At 31.5% G+C, this 17,348-nt stretch overlaps 2 protein-coding genes across 2 annotated transcripts; one reads left to right on the forward strand and one right to left on the reverse strand.

Moving 5' to 3' along the window:
* Positions 1-14,248: 14,248 nt before the first annotated feature.
* LOC18027746 (putative methyltransferase DDB_G0268948) lies at positions 14,249-15,555 on the forward strand. Its single transcript, XM_006411341.2, has 2 exons — positions 14,249-14,578; positions 14,763-15,555. Exons 1-2 carry the CDS (start codon positions 14,429-14,431, stop codon positions 15,420-15,422), a joined length of 810 nt encoding a protein of 269 aa, XP_006411404.1. The 5' UTR covers positions 14,249-14,428; the 3' UTR covers positions 15,423-15,555.
* Positions 15,556-16,682: 1,127 nt separating this feature from the next.
* LOC112081619 (ubiquitin-conjugating enzyme E2 8-like) lies at positions 16,683-17,208 on the reverse strand. The gene is made up of 2 exons (XM_024148410.1): positions 16,987-17,208; positions 16,683-16,922 (listed from the first exon to the last, which is right to left on the reverse strand). The coding sequence occupies exons 1-2, from the start codon at positions 17,206-17,208 to the stop codon at positions 16,683-16,685; spliced, it is 462 nt and encodes a 153-aa protein (XP_024004178.1).
* Between the last annotated feature and the right edge of the window lie 140 nt (positions 17,209-17,348).

Here is a 17,348-nt window from a genome sequence, read left to right on the forward strand (position 1 = left end):
CTTTTTGGCTTGGTACCGAACATGTGAAAGCCTGAACAGCACCATGGGTACATACACATATATGTATCGTGTATGTATATATGTAAGGTTGTGTCATGCATGTGTGCATGGTAATGAGATAAAATGGTAAAACTGAGAGGAAGGTGATGGATAAGAACATAGGCCTAATTAAGTTAAAAGACAGAAGGAGTGAAATAAATTTCCTAACTGTAGTGAATTCTGATTTGATGGTTTTCTGTTTGACCGTTGGACCAATCCTCACCATCCTTCCTTTCCCTTCTCTACCTTTTCTTTTTCTTATTTAAAGTTTCATTAAATTTGTTTTATTTTTTGCTAAATTATTTCTTTTTTAATCGGATTCAATTTGTAATATAATACTAAGAGTTATTTTAGAGATAGTCATAAATAAATAGATTGATGGAATCGCTTTTGATACTTTTTTAACATTATCTGTGAAAAGAAAATAATACGCTTATAATACCATTGATTAACCATCTTTGTGAATGGTAATTATAATATCAACAATGATTTAACGAAGTAACATTAGTATGTTTATAGACAGAAATACTAAATGAATGTAATTTCAACATATGATTAATATAATTAGTCGCTAAAGTTATTATTTTTAGCACTCTTTTCATTCTATCATACCAAATTACCAACATAGTAGAGTCTCATTTAGTAAACATACAATCTCATTTCTTTTCTTATCAAAAATTATAAATATACCCACGTACGTTAACTCTGGATGCTGTTTTGTAAATATGAAGATTCATCCGAATACTATTTGTAGTAAATTATAGAAATTCAAGGTATTTATTAGCCAAAAAAACATATAGTACTAATCATAAAAACATAGCTATTATTCATGTAAAATACCAAAATCAAATCAATCAGGCAGATAACGAAATTAATATGAAACATCCAACCACAGAAGTCAAGACGTGGCTCTGATAATGGCGCAGTCGTGGTCCGAACCCATATATTCACCAGTTAAGAAAGAGAAAGCTGAATTTTCCAAGTTGGAGCAATCAAAATTAAAATCATTCTGCTTTAACAAAAACAAAATATATTTTCTTTCCACAAGAAATTATAAATGGATGGGAGAGAGTGGGAAGGGCATGGAGAAGCGTGTCGGCCGGATCGATAGGGTCCGTCTGTTGGATGTTTTCTTCTTTTGTTAATACATTGACCAATTTTATTTAATTTTTCTATCAACGAATTTAGATAAATTAAAATCAAACTGAATGTATAAGAGTTACACCAGGATCCCAAATAGGTTCGATTTGAAGATTAAAACCAACAATAACCAGGTTTACCGGAGAAACAAACCAAAAACAGAACAGAACTCTTCAAAATACTGTCACATCGCCTCAGTCATCTTCTGTCGATTAACCCTAACTAATTTTCACATAACCAAACTGGTATAAAATTAAATTAATATACTAAACTACATCGGATTTATCTATAATTTTTTAATTAAGATGGTTGTTATATATAATTAAGATGGATTTGCATTATCTAGTTCAAAAGGGTGATTTATGACAAAAAATTCTTACCGAAAAAAAAATTAGTTGTTGCTAAGAATGTAGTACAGCTGAAAAATTTTGTTTGTTTTTGTTACGTATATCATCGTAATTCAACCAGAAAAAAAAATTGTCATGCAAGAGATGATTGGATGATTTTTTCTACTTGTACGAACTATTTTTCGATAGTATTTCCACCTCGTGTGCTCAGGGGCGCACGAGCGAGAGGATTTTTGAATTCTTTTCCCGTTCATTTTTTTACTTCGAATCAAAATATCAAAATGTAGCTCCGTCTTTATTTGTTTGGTAATTTAGGGTAAAAGAAAGTGAGAAAAAATAAGAGAAAAAGAATGACAACACAGAAGGGCACTGACAGTCGTATGATAAGGAAGTGGTTCGATTTGACGTTTGACTTGTCTTTTCATTCTCTCTCTCTTCTTTTTAATTTTTACGTTTTCCTTTTTTTCTTCAACCTACCTTACATCAAAATGTAGGTTGTTTTTTTTTGAGAACATATGAAATGTTGTTTTTTTTAACACAATTAATGCAATGATTCTTATGCACATCGAATTTAATTTATATTCTCAGGTTTTCTATTTTATTTTGGACATTATACATCAATATAGTGCCTTTTTATTTATTTTGCACCATAATACATATATGCATATATAGGTAAAAGTTTGAAACATTTCATCGTTGTGATTGGCCTAGTTTGCATAAGTCTTGAGTTTTGATTTTCCTCACTCGTCTTAGGTGAATCATGATATTCATTCAATGGGTTATTACAAGCTATGAGTACTATTTTATAAAAAGACATTATTAAGATGGTTGTTATATATGCTTATTTTTGTCTTAAACAGAATAGTTAGGGATAGAAAACGTGTAAATGTAAAAAATTTGGATGCTACCGAAACCTAGTTAACATTCTATGTACATGTCCTTCAATCAGCTCTAATGCTAGTTTCGTCAAAAACCCTAGCTAACACGATTAGTTCACAACTTAGTTTTTAAGAAAACCGGTCTTGTTAATTTTTAAAATTTGATTACTGGTAAGTCTTTCATATTTTCTGCTGGTTGCAGGAAGTTGAGAGTGATCATTAAACCAATAACGTTGAAAATAAAATAAAATAATTGTTTAAGATTTTGGTAACCAATGTATTTTCTTAACCAATGTATTCAAATATACTGCAATTTGCAATTTGTGTGTAACCAATTTGAAGTTGAGAGTAACCAATATCGACTTGGAAACATTTTGACGTTTAAGAAAATACATTGGTTACAAAATTTTAAATATTATTTTATTTTATTTTCAACGTTATTGGTAAAAGTCTAAAAGATTGCGTTGTCATCTCAATCAGTTATTAAAGAGTAAATGGGAAAGCGGGTCCTGGTTTGACGGGATCCTAAGGTTTTTGCTACAAACTATTTGTTGTATTTACCAACATTCATTTTATATTTTACCTTTTTCAATTTTTAAGAATAAATAGTTTTTGTAGCTGATTTTAAGAATAAGTATACTTCTAATAATAAATATGTCAGTCATTTTTATTTTTATGTTTGCATTTTTATGTTTTAAAAAGAAAGATGTCAAAAAAAAAATCCATAGTGCAAGAAGAAGTATGGATGTGTTGTGGTTTGAAGATTACCGACGCTTACCAAACAAAAAAAAAGTTATAAGAAAATATTAAAATAAAAACAAATAGTTAGTAATCAATTCAAAGTTTCACAGAAAACATACTATGAGAGGAAGATCTATACTCCAGTAGTACAGCAATAGGAATTAGACACAAAGGAAGACTCCAGAAAGTGAGTTTAACTGGGATTAGTCTTTAATCTATGCTAGAGTTTGTTTTGGGATCATACCTTCTACCTTTCTTTTAGTTGTTTGAGCTGATTACATCTTTATACTAAGTGTACGAAATTCAATCTTTTTTAGGTGTACTCAGTAGTCACTAATTCTATAAATTTAATTACCTTTTTTTTTTACCTCCAATATATTGATGCAGGTTATTCCGTAAAATCTGTAACAAAAAAATTATGATCAATGTGCATGATTATTGTTTCAAATAATAACTAATCCAACGATTTTTAATTAACAATGGCATGGTGCCCACATCTTGCATTTTATATCCCATATATGCCACTTTCTTAATATATTCCCCACCCCTTTTCTTCACCTTTCTCTTTTCTTATTTTAAGAAATATTTTTTTTTTCTGTCATTTGCTTGCTTTTTGTTTTTCATTTCCCGACAGCGCTAATTTTTATATTATATTTACAAGATTGAGGGAAAAGTTAAAAAGATGCCACCTAAATACTTAAATATTAAATAATTATGATTGGTACGTGGAGGAATACTGGTCACTACATTTCTAAACCACTTAATTATCATCCATGACTACACTCAGATTTTTGGAAACGCTTAAAAGCTTCTTCTATTCTTCATTTTTCTTTCACAAACTCAAATATAAATATGATTTCCGAAGGGGACCAGAGCACATAGAAGTATGTGTGGATTACGTATATTAATAGTTAGATAAAAATTGGACTAATAAATTTTAAATTATAAGAACACAAAGAAACAAGTGAAACTATTCACATGGCTAATTAATCCTGTACTAATTTGGCATTTTCCACTGTTCTTCAACAGTGAACAACTAACGAAGTGTTATGAACTATATAGTAATACACTTTTAAAAGCATTACCAATTTTTGAGTCTTTGACGCACCAAACTTATATATACATTAATTTGTTGATATAACATGTGAGGCAATGATATGCGAAGATTATGTATGCAGAATATACTGAATACATAACATTTACAATACATGTATGTAGAATATATATATATATATATATATATATATATATCTTAGAGTAATTTCGTAGTTTTCTAGAGTCAGTAGAAAGTTTGCAATGGTCAAAATGTACAACCAATAAGAAAGAATAAATATAAAGCCATCATTTTCCTAACATCATAGCATGCTCTGTAAGTCTAGGAAGGTGAAGAAGTATAATAGTTTGAACAAGATTTGAATTAGCTAACTTAGACTTTGTTGGAAAATACAAGCATATGTACACCTAAGTGTGGTTGTGTGTATATCCCATCTCTATGTGTAGATGTATGTATGTATAATGTGTTAAATCGTTTCCCAAAAAAAGATGACGACAGGCGACAGCTTTGAATGCAGCCGAAAATAACATGAACCCCAAGATGTTCCAGTCTTCAAAGTCGTCTTCAAGTGAAACTCCTGACCTGAGGTTGATACATCAAATTTAGAAACTTATATAGATACCAAATAATTCGTGTATAGGTGTCCACCAATAACCCATGTCTATGCTTTGAGTGCAAGCCCATTGGCTGAGGTTGATTGACTTTTTCACTAAAAGTTGTAGGGTTCTTGGGTATATAATATAGGTATAAATATGTGGGTATGTATATATTTATAGAAAGAGAGAGGAGGAATTTAAGTGGAACCCAACTGAATGTTGTGAGCTGGGATTCAAATGTTGATGGAAAATCCGTAGAAAATTATAAGTGGATGAGCATAAAAATTAGGTTCTCGTGGAAGGAGTTGGGTCAATACACAACTTAAATTCTCTTTTAAGTGGTTATGGTGATGATATTGTCTCTCTTAATGTTTGTGTTGGGGAAAGTCACCAACTATGCCTTCCATCTCTACCATCCATTCGACTACTCCAAAGATCAATAAAATTGAATACAATTTGAAGTAAATAATCAAGATAAAATTGAAGTAATAATCAAGATAAAAACGGTAAATATATTGAATACAAATTTCGAAAAATTATATGGTTTTATAATGCAATTAACATGACATATCTTAAATTCTTGTATCATTATATATAGTCAAATATACCCGAATTTATATCTTGATATAGAAAAGATAATGATATATATGGGTCGTATACACTAACTGAGTTTTTCTTTTCTTAATCCAATTACAAATTAAGATTATTTTTAGGGATTCAAATATCAAAATACATGTAGTCTCGCACCAGTTTGTTAACTTCATCCAATAAAAGGATGACAAAAGTTTCACTTCTTATTTTTTTTCTCTAAATTTGACTTGCTATTGTGGTGATAGCCTGATAGGATATTTTTAGATTCTCGGTTGAACAAAAAAAAAAAAAAAGATTTCTCGAAGAAACTTTTAAAGTTGACAAATGTCACTTTGAAACATTTGACCAAAATATTTATACTGGCGGCATGATTATATATAACGGGGATATTGTAGTTTGTAGAAAGGCGAATATGCTTCAGTTGTTGCAATGTACTCACATGGTCTTTGCCCTAAATCATTGGCATTTGATATTTACAAGTAATTTCCATTTATCAATTTGTCTTTTGTCTTCATAGCTATCACATCGACCGGTCTGTATTACTGTATATTCTGTGCACCCTCCTCCACATATTAGGATTGGTTATATAATTTTTTTTTTCGTAATGCAATTAGAATGGATCATACGTCTCCATTAGATGAAAACAGTTTACTAAATAACCTCCACGACACTTCGAACCGAGTACCTTCAGATTAGCTTAATTATGTAGCAGTCAAGCCAGTCATAAGAGCCGACAACAGTGTGTATACGAAGGTGATTCTGATTTCCAGTTATGAATATTATGTAAATCTTTTTATCAAAAAACCAAAAAAAAATCTGTAAATTTATCATAACACTAGCCACTGGAGAAGCAAAAAACAGAGGTATGAGAATATATTAAAGAAAATTATCCGCATTATAATCTTGCAGACTACGATTTATGAGCATGAGAAATAAACGAATTCATTGCCGCCTCTCGGTATCACCATTTGCATTCGAAAATCATCTATCTTTTGAAAGAGTTTCTTAGAAAGAGTTTTTTTGCTTCTTAAATTTTGTAAGGTCTAAATAAAAGTATTAGATATAAATGGTGGTGACTGGTGAGTGATAGAAATTAAAGAAATAAGAAGAATAATGATAAGTTAAAAAAAAGTGAAATTAAATTTTCTGTTTTTTTTTTATTTTTTTATAATTTTTTTTATTATACTTCATCCGTTTCACAAAGAGTGTCGTTCTGACATTTTTCACACAAATTAAGAAATAAGATAAAAAGTCTCTTATACCCTTATTAATTTGCAGAAATGACTTTTAGAATTACATTTATAACTAATTTTCTGAATTTAGTTTGAGGTTAAAAATAATATTTTATGTCAAAATTTACATTAAAATTCTAAAATAACATTCTTTTTTAAACAAAAAAAAGTGTCAGAACGACACTCTTTGTAAAACAGAGGTAGTATTCTTTTTTTTTTTTCTCTAATGTGTCAAACCATTTGCATTTACTATATTTATTGAATTTCTTTTTTATCCAAATCCCTCATAAAAATAGTAATAATATGTACAGTTTATTAATTTCAGAGGTAATTTGACTCTTTCTATATACACACAAAAATGTAATATATATATATATATATCTTATAAGCCTTGTTTATATATGACCTCTAAATAATATGTACTATAATATATATATATATTATAAGCCTTATGCACTAACTTCATGATATGCATACGACAAAGTAGTGATACATATGTATTGTATTATTGGGCACAAGAATAGACCCTCGCTCTTAATGTCATCCAGATGGTGATAAGGACATACTAATCTATCATTTCTAAATGTCTTTAAGCTTTTAATTTCATTGCTATCTCACATTCGAAATATAACTATACAACCAAACTTTTATAAATGAATAATGTCAGATTAATATTTTTATAATGTATCAACATAATAATATATTGAGGTATTATTTGGTAGATAAACTAATTTTAGAACTTAAAAATATTAATTAATTCATCATATATCAATTTATAAAGGTTTTGCTACATTTCAGTTTTTAAAAGTAGTTTTATACGGGAGAAAAAAACGTTACGGGAAATTATGTAAAGAAAAAACATATTATTGGGATATTAATGGAACAAAAATAATTGTATAAATATTTTTTTTTTGGTCAAACAAAATAATTGTATAAATTAAAACTTGAAAATTAGGGAGATTAGGCGTATCTTTTCTTATAATGGGAAAGGGACTTGACAGGAGAAAGCAGAGGAAAATTAAAGAAGAGCACACACTTCACACTTGATGAAAGAAGAAAGTAGCAATTTTGGAAAAAATTAAACATTTAGTTATTAGTATTACGGGTCAAGTGGAAATTCTTTTGTGTTAATTTGATATAATCTGGGTCCCATTCGCCACAAAAAGTTACAGCTATCAAATAAAAGGAAAATAAAGTTGGAATCGAGGGTTAAAAGCATTTATATCCATATTTGGTTCACCATCACTAAATTTTTATTTCATGGATCCCACATTATATTTTCCCTCAAATCATCTAAGAGGAAAATCTTTGGCAAACGTAGAGAATCAGATGCAATAACAGAGACATAAAAGATCTGAAAACCATCATACCATTATATATATATATATATTTCTCTAAATATAATATATATTGTTGACAAGAATTTATATGTGAATGATTTGGGGCCAGAAAAAAGGTAGATGATACAAAAAAAAAAATAGGTGCTTGAGTTATCATATGGCAAGCCTTTAGGAGACAAGTAACCAGTTTGTATAAATTAACACGGAATGCTAAAAGTGCTAATTATTACTTTCTTAACTACAATTGTTTACAACAGACAATCTTTATTAACAATTAAAAATTATCATATTCATTTTGTTTGATTATAAATATCCTATTGACACTTTTTTACACAAATGAATAAACATATTAAAATTGAATTATACCCCAAAACAGGTTAAATTTTGGAATTATGTCCTATTAATTTTTATTTTTAGTTTTGAATTGATGCTATATATTAGGGACTTCATGATAAAATTTACATTAAAACGCCAAAATATATTTATTTTTTGAATCAGGAAAAAAACTAAAAGACATTTAGTTCGTTTGCAATTTCACACACAGATATATATATATATATATATATATATATGTATGTAAAAGTGGGCGAGAAAAGCTGAAATTTACTAGGTAATGGGTGCTATTCTGAAGTCTTTGTGGCATACGACAGAAGGGGTGTTTGTTACGGATTGCAGGTGATTTAACATATGCAGAAGAAAGAAATTGTAGAAGAGATAAAATTTAAACAAAAACTGAAGGTGAAGCAGTAAACATGAGTTGCTCTTTTAATAGTTGAAACAAAATTTGAGCAGATATTTAGTATGTATGATCCGTGATTAGGGATGTTCAATCCAAAATAAACCAAATAAAAAATTATATTCGAAAATCGGGTAGAATGGTAAAAAAATTCTACATTTAACATTTGAACTTTAAGATTGACATTTAAAACATTTGAACTTTTAAGAAATTAGTTTTAAAACCAAAAAATAACATTTTTTACATTTTACATGTGAACTTTTAAGATTAGTACAACTTAAAATGAAGGAGATTAAAAGCACAAAAAGCAATCTTCAAAAACTTATCTTTAGGATTTGTGTTCCACTTCAATCTGCATGGTCGAGATGCAAACCAAATTGCATGCCTTCTTCATAATGTTAAAACCAATATAACCTTAAAACAAAAAATATATCCAATTAAATAAATGAGTACTGTCATAGTGTTATATATTATTATAGGGTTGATTAGTCAAATGTAGTCGTGTTTTTTAATACTGTTTGCTAGATTAAATCATTAAATTACTAAGAAAACATTGCTTTAAGAAATATTAAACACGAATGCGAACTGCATGCAAACAATATTTGTCCATATTGCATTCCAGTTTTCACATTTATGTGTAAATCTCGTCTAAAATGATGTTTGGTAAAAGTACAGTAGTTACAGTATTAAGTTTGTCTAAGAATTGAAATTCTACTGAAATTTAATTTTCTAAAAATAATAAGCATGAACGAAAACAAAACCAAATACATACGGTTTTAATTCTTAAGACAGGTTGTTAAGTTTTCTAATATATCTTTAATTTTTACATCTAAAAGCTTACGGTTACAAACTTACATTTCTATTTTATGGTCAACTAAAAGCTTACAAGTTACAACTATGTTTCTTACCAATTGCATGCCAAAAAAATAACGACGGATGATCAAGAACAAATATTATTATAAAAAAAAAAACTTAACAAACGAATTTATGGAAATTCGATATACATGTAAGTCCACAGGTTTCTGACTGTCCTACAACATAGTCCAAGATTTACAGTACTGGTATTTTTCTTTAACTATTGTCTATAAAAAAAAAACTTTTTAGCAATATAGAATAAGAATTCATAGAAATGTCACACATAGAATGTTTTTTGGATTATTTTAACGCATAATTTTTTTTTTCTTTTGACAATTTTTTTTTCTTTCTATTAAGGGTTTTTAATACATATTTCAGAATTTGCAAGTTTAATTGATCAGCACAACTAAACCGTTGAAAAGTATGAAATAATTTACGTACGTAGAATTATACATCAAATGAATTGAAATTTTCTGCTAAGTAAATGGTAGATTTTCCTTTTGTTTATCGTTTCAATATGCATAATTTGAACTAATCTTTATTTATGTAACCACTGCGAACTGTTAATTAAAAATAGTTTTACAGCATCAGTAGGGTATATAAACTATGCTAGCAAAGAATCATGTACTGAGTCATAAAGCCCCCGAAAGAGTGTTGCGTTGAAAGATCTAAAGGTATCCAGATGAAATTTGAAGACCATATCTAAAATAAATTAAACATGAGAGATGAAAACATGAATGAATAGAGATTATTTAAGTATGTGATTAACACTTTGTTGGGATGCAAAATGATATATGACAAGACAAGACAACGGTGTGTGTTATTGCATGTGAAGAGTGATGTTGACTTCTATGACGTGACCTCTCAATCTCTTCCTCTCTCTGTTCCTCCTCTTATTTTTTTTTCTTCTTACATGTTTTTTTATACTTGTGCACTAACTAGAAAAACTAGAATGAAGGTAGCAAAAAGTCCGTCGTTTAATCCTCCTTTTAACAAATTATTAATCAAAACGTACCAAAATCAGCATACATATAGGTACACTATATGCATGAAATTAAAATGAGATTCCTTTACGTTTACACAACAACTTATTTTTTGTTACTTTTGTCGACAATTTATATTATATAGGGAGAATTTTCAGTACCATACTACCATTGACTTAATTTCTCTAAATCTACCTAGAATAATATAATTAGTTATTCGCTATTTCTTTTGATGTCAATTTTTTTTTAATAGGAAATAATTACATGAACTGTTAATCTACCGCATGAGAGGTCTCTTCCTAGTTATACGATTTTGCCAAAATAGCGGCTTTCAACAGAACGGTACAACCGCAGCGTTACTTTAAACGGGCTTCGTTTAGTTCAAGTATGTCTGAACGTTCGACACGTGTCCTGAACTTACTATCACTTCACTAGCTTCTGCTGCCACAAGCCCCTATTAACTAAAACTTAAAATCCAATTAATTAAAAATATGAAATCCAAGAATCGAATAGTGTTCTATTACTAGGCTCTGAATGGTACACAAATTAGAATAAAAAGGTGGAAAGAAAAAGTGAAGGAAAAATGTATAGGTTCACCAAAACTAAAGTTAATCTTTCTTCATGCATCTTTAAAGTAGAGTTTAATTTTCAGTTGGAAAAAAACACTTGGTTAATACTCTGATAAATAGTGGGTCCATATTGATTTGTTAACTCCAATTAACTATAATTTGTTTACCGATCAGAGCCTAAATAAAAAAAGTTTGACAAAAGTGTATTGTGTATTATTTTACATTTCCAATATAATTTGTTAGACAAATTTTTATATTTAACCCATATCAATGTAGACTCATGATAAAAAAAAAAGTATTTAAATAACCTCACGGTCTGGCATCTACATCAGATTTTCTTCGCAATGACCTAATTAATCTTTCTTTTTTTAATATCAAAATGACATAAGAAACCAAATCGAACTTTTAGTCGTATTTGAAAGCGTTCATGTTCAAATCTAAGTACCAAAGCTCTCCAAGCCGAGTTAATTAATAATGTGTGTTGTAGGAGCACTGACTTCCACATGCCATGATTGTGGCCTAGAGCTTAAGTCTCAGTCTCCTTTTCATGAGTCTCTCTCACTCAATGAAATGTTCAGTAGTATTAAATGCACAATGATGTGAGCCTTTGCATAAAACCAGAGAGTGAGAGACCTTTGGGTTGAACCAAAAGCTCTCACAAAATTCCTTTTGTTTCAGAGTATAGAGAGAGAAAGAGAGAGAGAAAGAGAGAGAGACGATAGCAGTTGAAACTTGGGAGTTGTAGTTAAGACATACCTGAAACTTTCTGTCTCAGTGATGACTGTGACCATTGGGCTTCGCTCTTCTTCTCTATCATCTCTGTTTTCAGGGGCTTTCATGTCTTTTCTTCATCTTTAGTATAATTCTCATTTTACTAATTATTTGTTTTTATCATCATTTACAGTGTGTATTGCATAAAAGAAGATTTGGATTCGACTTAAAATCTAAGGTAAAACAATGTAGAACATCTCAATTTTTTTCTTATATATATTTTGCAAACTTCTTTTCGTTCATTTCCTTATCGGATTTCTTTTTCTTTCGTATCTTCAACATATTTGTTTGACAAGACATGTACTTGTGTGATTGGAAATCATAATAAGAAACGCGTACTTGTGTGATTGATTTCTCCGTTAACAGATTATTTCGATCTTCATTTAACATATGCAAAGACATTCTTCTAGCTAACTGTGCTTTTTAAATGAAACAATGGTCTAGAAAAAATATATTAACAAAGGCCAAACAATATTCAAAGAGATTTTGAAATCAAAACGAAGAAAGTTTATTATTTGATATATATTTTTTTTTGACCACATTTATTATTTGATATTAAAGAAATTATATTTGTAATCAGCTAATATTTAATGGATATTAACTAATTGATACTCCCTCCATTTTTTTATACATGTCGTTTTAGTAAACTCACGCAAATTAAAAAAAGTTTTAAAATACTTATTATGACCTTATTTATTATTAAATTCACCTAATACGAATTATTACATAGCTTATTAAAAAAGGGTATATAAAGTCATTTTCTACTAGTAACTCTCTAGATTGACGAGAACGTCAATTATTTTGGTATAAAAAAAAATCTTAAAACGTCAGGTAATAAAATACAGAGAGAGGGAATATAAGTCATTTTAGTTCCAAAAAAACAAACTGAAACTTGGAAGGGGAAAACATATTTTCATTACTCTAGAAGTAAACTAAACATTTGAGAGGCAAAAAATGCCGTTTAATTGTTTATGTCACAGCATGGAGAAAAAAGATTAATGTTCGTCTTTGACAAACACATTAGTTAAATTATATACCATCGTACCTATAATTACTTCACCCTTTTTTTAGTGACTAAAATGGTATACTAAATTTTGCTGCCTAAAAAGTAGTTTGTTATATACAACAATTCTTCGCACCGTATGGTTCACGTGTTTTAAAGATATTTTTGATACTGAGTATGCTGTCGATCAATCTAGAATGCCTATGTAAAAAAAAAAAAAAACACTTCATGAATTTAATCAAACAAAAATATCAATCATAAGCATTCTTCTTTGATAATATAGGCTTCTTCTTTGATAATATAGGCTTTATATGGTAACTTGAGTTTGTGGACATGACTCGAAAATAATTTTTCGATAGGTAAAATCAAATAACTGAGTCAATGGTGAAACAAGTTGGCAATAATTAACTTTCGTTTTTAATCAAGGGGCCAAAGAAAGGTAAAATAATAATGGCCCGACAAATGAAATTCGACATGATTTAATGCGGATTTACCATTAAATTTAGTTGTCACTTTCATAGACTTTTTTCACCAATTTCCAGATCTCTCACTTTACCATTCCAGTTTTGGGAATTTCATTATTCTAAAGCTCTATCAGTTTAAATGATTTACTAATGGCATATTTATTTTAACTATTTACCACCTACCTACTGATATTTGAGTGATATTTTTATAGTAGTTATAAATGTATCAAGAAAAAAGAAAGGGGTAATGTAATATCCACTTGAGGGAAAAAAATAAAAGAAAGAAGAGAAATCTCCAATACTTTTCATTCTCTGAAGTATGGGCCTACTGAGTTTATTACATTATGCCAAATTGCCAAGCAGAGTCCATCAAATATTCAAATCCCATTCATACTGTTTCCATAAACGACATTCTGTTCTAGCGGCTAGTCTTTTAAGTTTTTCTTGTTCTTAATTTGTGTTGCTTACTGTGTAGATGTCTCTCCCTCTTACACGAGAAAATTTTGTTGGTTCACCACCAGCTTCTGAAAGTCAGCTTGCTATATATATATATATATATATATATATATACATATATATATATATATATGTTCAACGAGAGAGATGTCTTCGAAATTCAAACTTTAGTCGTTCTCCAAACACCATCTTTGTCTCCACGACCATTGATGCTCAATGTGAAGAGTTAGTAGTCTCATCCATTACACAGATTCGCAACAAGCTCTTCCTCTCTTCTCTCTTCTTTAGATCTACATACAGTACATTCTCTCTACCTCTTATCTTGGAATGCAAGAAACCTTGTTTTCCAAACTACAATTATATGGGCTTACTTTGTAAAAGGCCCAAATGACATTAATTCTACTTGGGCTAATCTCACAGTCAATAAATCCATTACAAAACAATGGGACCTTCGCATGAATTGAAAGTGGGCGTCGTTTTCACTGCCTTAGACTCAATCAGCATTCTATGATGAATTCAAGTTTGACTCGTTTCTCTCAAACAATAGATCCATCGGAAAGTTAAAGCTTTCTATGTGTTGAGAGTAGAAGAAACAAAGGAAAACACTTGGAAACAAAAATAAGAGTAGAAGAAATGGCAAAGTTATTCATAAAGCAAGCGGAGCAATACGCGGCAGCCCGACCCAATTACCCGATCAAACTCTTCGAGTTCATCGCGTCCAAAACACCGTGCCACGACCTTGCCTGGGACGTCGGTGCCGGAAGTGGCCAAGCCTCACGATCGGTAACAATCTTCTCTAATTATTTCACAATTTTCAATCTTTCTTGTAAAAATCTTCAATTTTGATTTAGTGAGTGGATTAGTGGTTCAATTTTCAATCTTTCTTGTAAAGGTTCAATTTTGATTTTTAGATTTGTGATGCCTAACATCTTCCAATTCAATTTTCTTCTCGATGTTTGATTTTCAGTTAGCAGGAATCTACAAGAAGGTGATTGCTACCGATACGAGCTCCAAGCAACTCGAGTTTGCTGCAAAGCTTCCCAATATCCGTTACGAGGTAACTCCACCGGTGATGTCTTCGTCGGAGATCGAGCAGCTGGTGGCGGCGGAATCATCGGTCGATTTAGTCACCGTCGCTCAAGCCCTCCACTGGTTTGATCTCACGACTTTTTACAGCAACGTGAAACACGTGCTCAAGAAACCCGACGGAGTAATCGCCGCCTGGTGCTACACTAATCCGGTGGTTAACGCCGCCGTCGATGAGGTTTTCCGGCGGTTTTACGAGGAGAGGCTTGGACCGTATTGGGATAAAGCGAGGCGGCTTGTGGAGGATGGTTACAGGGGAATTGAGTTTCCGTTCGAGAAGATCATGGATGATGAGTCAACGGAAAGTCAACGTTTTCCGGTTAGGTTTGTGGCGGAGAGAGAAATGGGGGTTGAAGATTACCTGACGTATCTGAGGTCGTCTTCGGCGTATCAGACGGCTAAGGAGAAAGGGTTGGAGCTTTTGACGGAGGAGATGGAAGGAGAGTTTGCTGGTTCGTGGAAGAAAGACGGAGAAGAGAAGAAAGTTGTTAGGTTTCCGATCTATTTGTTGATCGGTAGAGTCGGAGGAGATCGTTTATGAAGATTGTGTCCTCTCGCTTTGATGAATTGTAAAACAGTGTTCCAAACACTTGTAGAAACTTGATGTATCTCTCTCTTACTTGAATACTTATTTTAAAAATTAATAAAATAAGTGGGACCATGAGTTAGGACAAGTCGACTTTAATTGAGAGACCATGTTTTGTAGCTCCAGCTTCCTCGGGGTTCGATTCTTTCGCTAAGCCAAACGATATGTTTGTCCTCTTTCTCTCTGAACGCACGCGCAATATTTAATTATCTATGGTTAAATATGAAGTAACTTAGAGCATATATATCACGGGATTAAGAGACGTTCATGACACAGTTTTTAAGACAAAAAAGTTTATGTAACATCCCGATCCGTCCTCTCTTTAGGAACCGAACGCGGACTGGTGATATCAATTCTAACTCCCCCCAACCGCCCCTCCCAGTGAGCCCAACGCCTTCTCTAGGCACGTGGGCCCATCGTTGGCCCAACGCCCTCTCTAGGCCCATTAGCCCACCACTGTCCGACGGTCGGGAGTCGTTAGTTCGGAAGGCTCATAAGACTTGTCTACTGTCTCTGCAATCACCACATAATCTTTCTCCGTTCTTTATCCTCACTCGCACGATACCGCATAGTATTTCCCGGTAGGTCACCCATTCTGAGAGAAGTCTCAGCACACTTGACCGGAAAAGATAAGTGCACTTTGTTGACATAGGTAGTCAAATCAATTCTTATAAGCTTTTTCACATATACTGGAAATCGGGATGTTACAGCTTAGTATTGAAGAGACAGTATCATCCCGACGAACCTGAAGAGACAGTATCATCCCGAAATGGAGCATCTTGATTGGTCGAAAATTATAATTTTTGAATTAAAATAAAAAAGAAAAACTAAAACCAAAAAAAATATATTATTATATTATGGTGAACCCTTTTTATATTTAGACCATCCACAACCCTGAATCCCATCATGGGGTTCATCAGCGTATTTTAATAATTTTTGGAAGAGAGAGAATATGGAAAAACCTTGGGTGAACCTGGGGTGAAAAAAGGGTGTCCAACCCTGATACCCATTTTGGGGTTCAACAAAATAAAATAATATTTTTTTTAACTATTTTAAACATTTAAATAAAATAAAATGAAAAGAGTGAAAATTGAGAAAACCAAAGGTAGAGGTTCTTAAATTGAGAAAACAGAAGTGAAAATAAAACTAGTAATCTTCTAGATGTCCAAATTTATGCCAAAGGTAGAGGGTATTTTTTCTAAGCAGTAGCGTGCTCTAGAGTACATTCTCGTGCTTTTCATCGAAACCCGCATTGTCTTCTTTGTATAGCTTCGCTTTGGCTTCATCAAAGTAGTCCCCTCCACCTATTTCGGGGTTTGTCAGCATCTCATGAAGATTAATGAACATCTTATGGATGGTGTGACTAGGCGAGAAGTAGTCCGTTGTCAGCATCCTTAGGAAGATATGACCACGATCTCCTACATTGGGATGAAAGATTTTGGTTCTGAAGGAGACCTGCAGAAAATAAATATTCAGCAAGCGATTACTACAAAACCCTGAACCGTTTAAGGCGTCATACCTTTGGTGGCTTGAACGGGTATTCCGGAGGAAAGTCTATGCTGATTTTGAAGACTCCGTTTTCGTACGGCGATCCTGCTGGTCCGAACAGCTCACCCTCCCAATAAAACAGCTTTCCATCTACGGGACCTGCCTTGTAGAGCGGGCTCTTAACCCTCGCAATCTCTTTTTTCTGCTTGGTTATGGTTCTCGCCCAGTACGGGCCATCCTCATAACTTTGCATACTCTGTCCATAGTAAACGATTTGATCATTTGAGTTACATAAATATCCGAACCAAATGAGAAAAACAAAACTTGAAAACAAACCTAAACTCATGTAACTGCTTAAACCTAATCATTCGATATAACCAGAACACGATTACA

Source organism: Eutrema salsugineum, unplaced genomic scaffold (assembly GCF_000478725.1).
Source record: "Eutrema salsugineum unplaced genomic scaffold, Eutsalg1_0 scaffold_10, whole genome shotgun sequence".
In the NCBI taxonomy this organism is placed as follows: domain Eukaryota; kingdom Viridiplantae; phylum Streptophyta; class Magnoliopsida; order Brassicales; family Brassicaceae; genus Eutrema; species Eutrema salsugineum.

Excerpts from the sequence above, each read along its gene's own strand:
- LOC18027746 (XM_006411341.2), top strand. The coding sequence starts at position 14,429 with ATGGCAAAGTTATTCATAAAGCAAGCGGAGCAATACGCGGCAGCCCGA. Across the intron at positions 14,579-14,762 it reads GTGGCCAAGCCTCACGATCG|TTAGCAGGAATCTACAAGAA; the intron begins GTAACAATCTTC and ends TTTGATTTTCAG.
- LOC112081619 (XM_024148410.1), bottom strand. The coding sequence starts at position 17,208 with ATGCAAAGTTATGAGGATGGCCCGTACTGGGCGAGAACCATAACCAAG. Across the intron at positions 16,923-16,986 it reads ACCCGTTCAAGCCACCAAAG|GTCTCCTTCAGAACCAAAAT; the intron begins GTATGACGCCTT and ends TATTTTCTGCAG.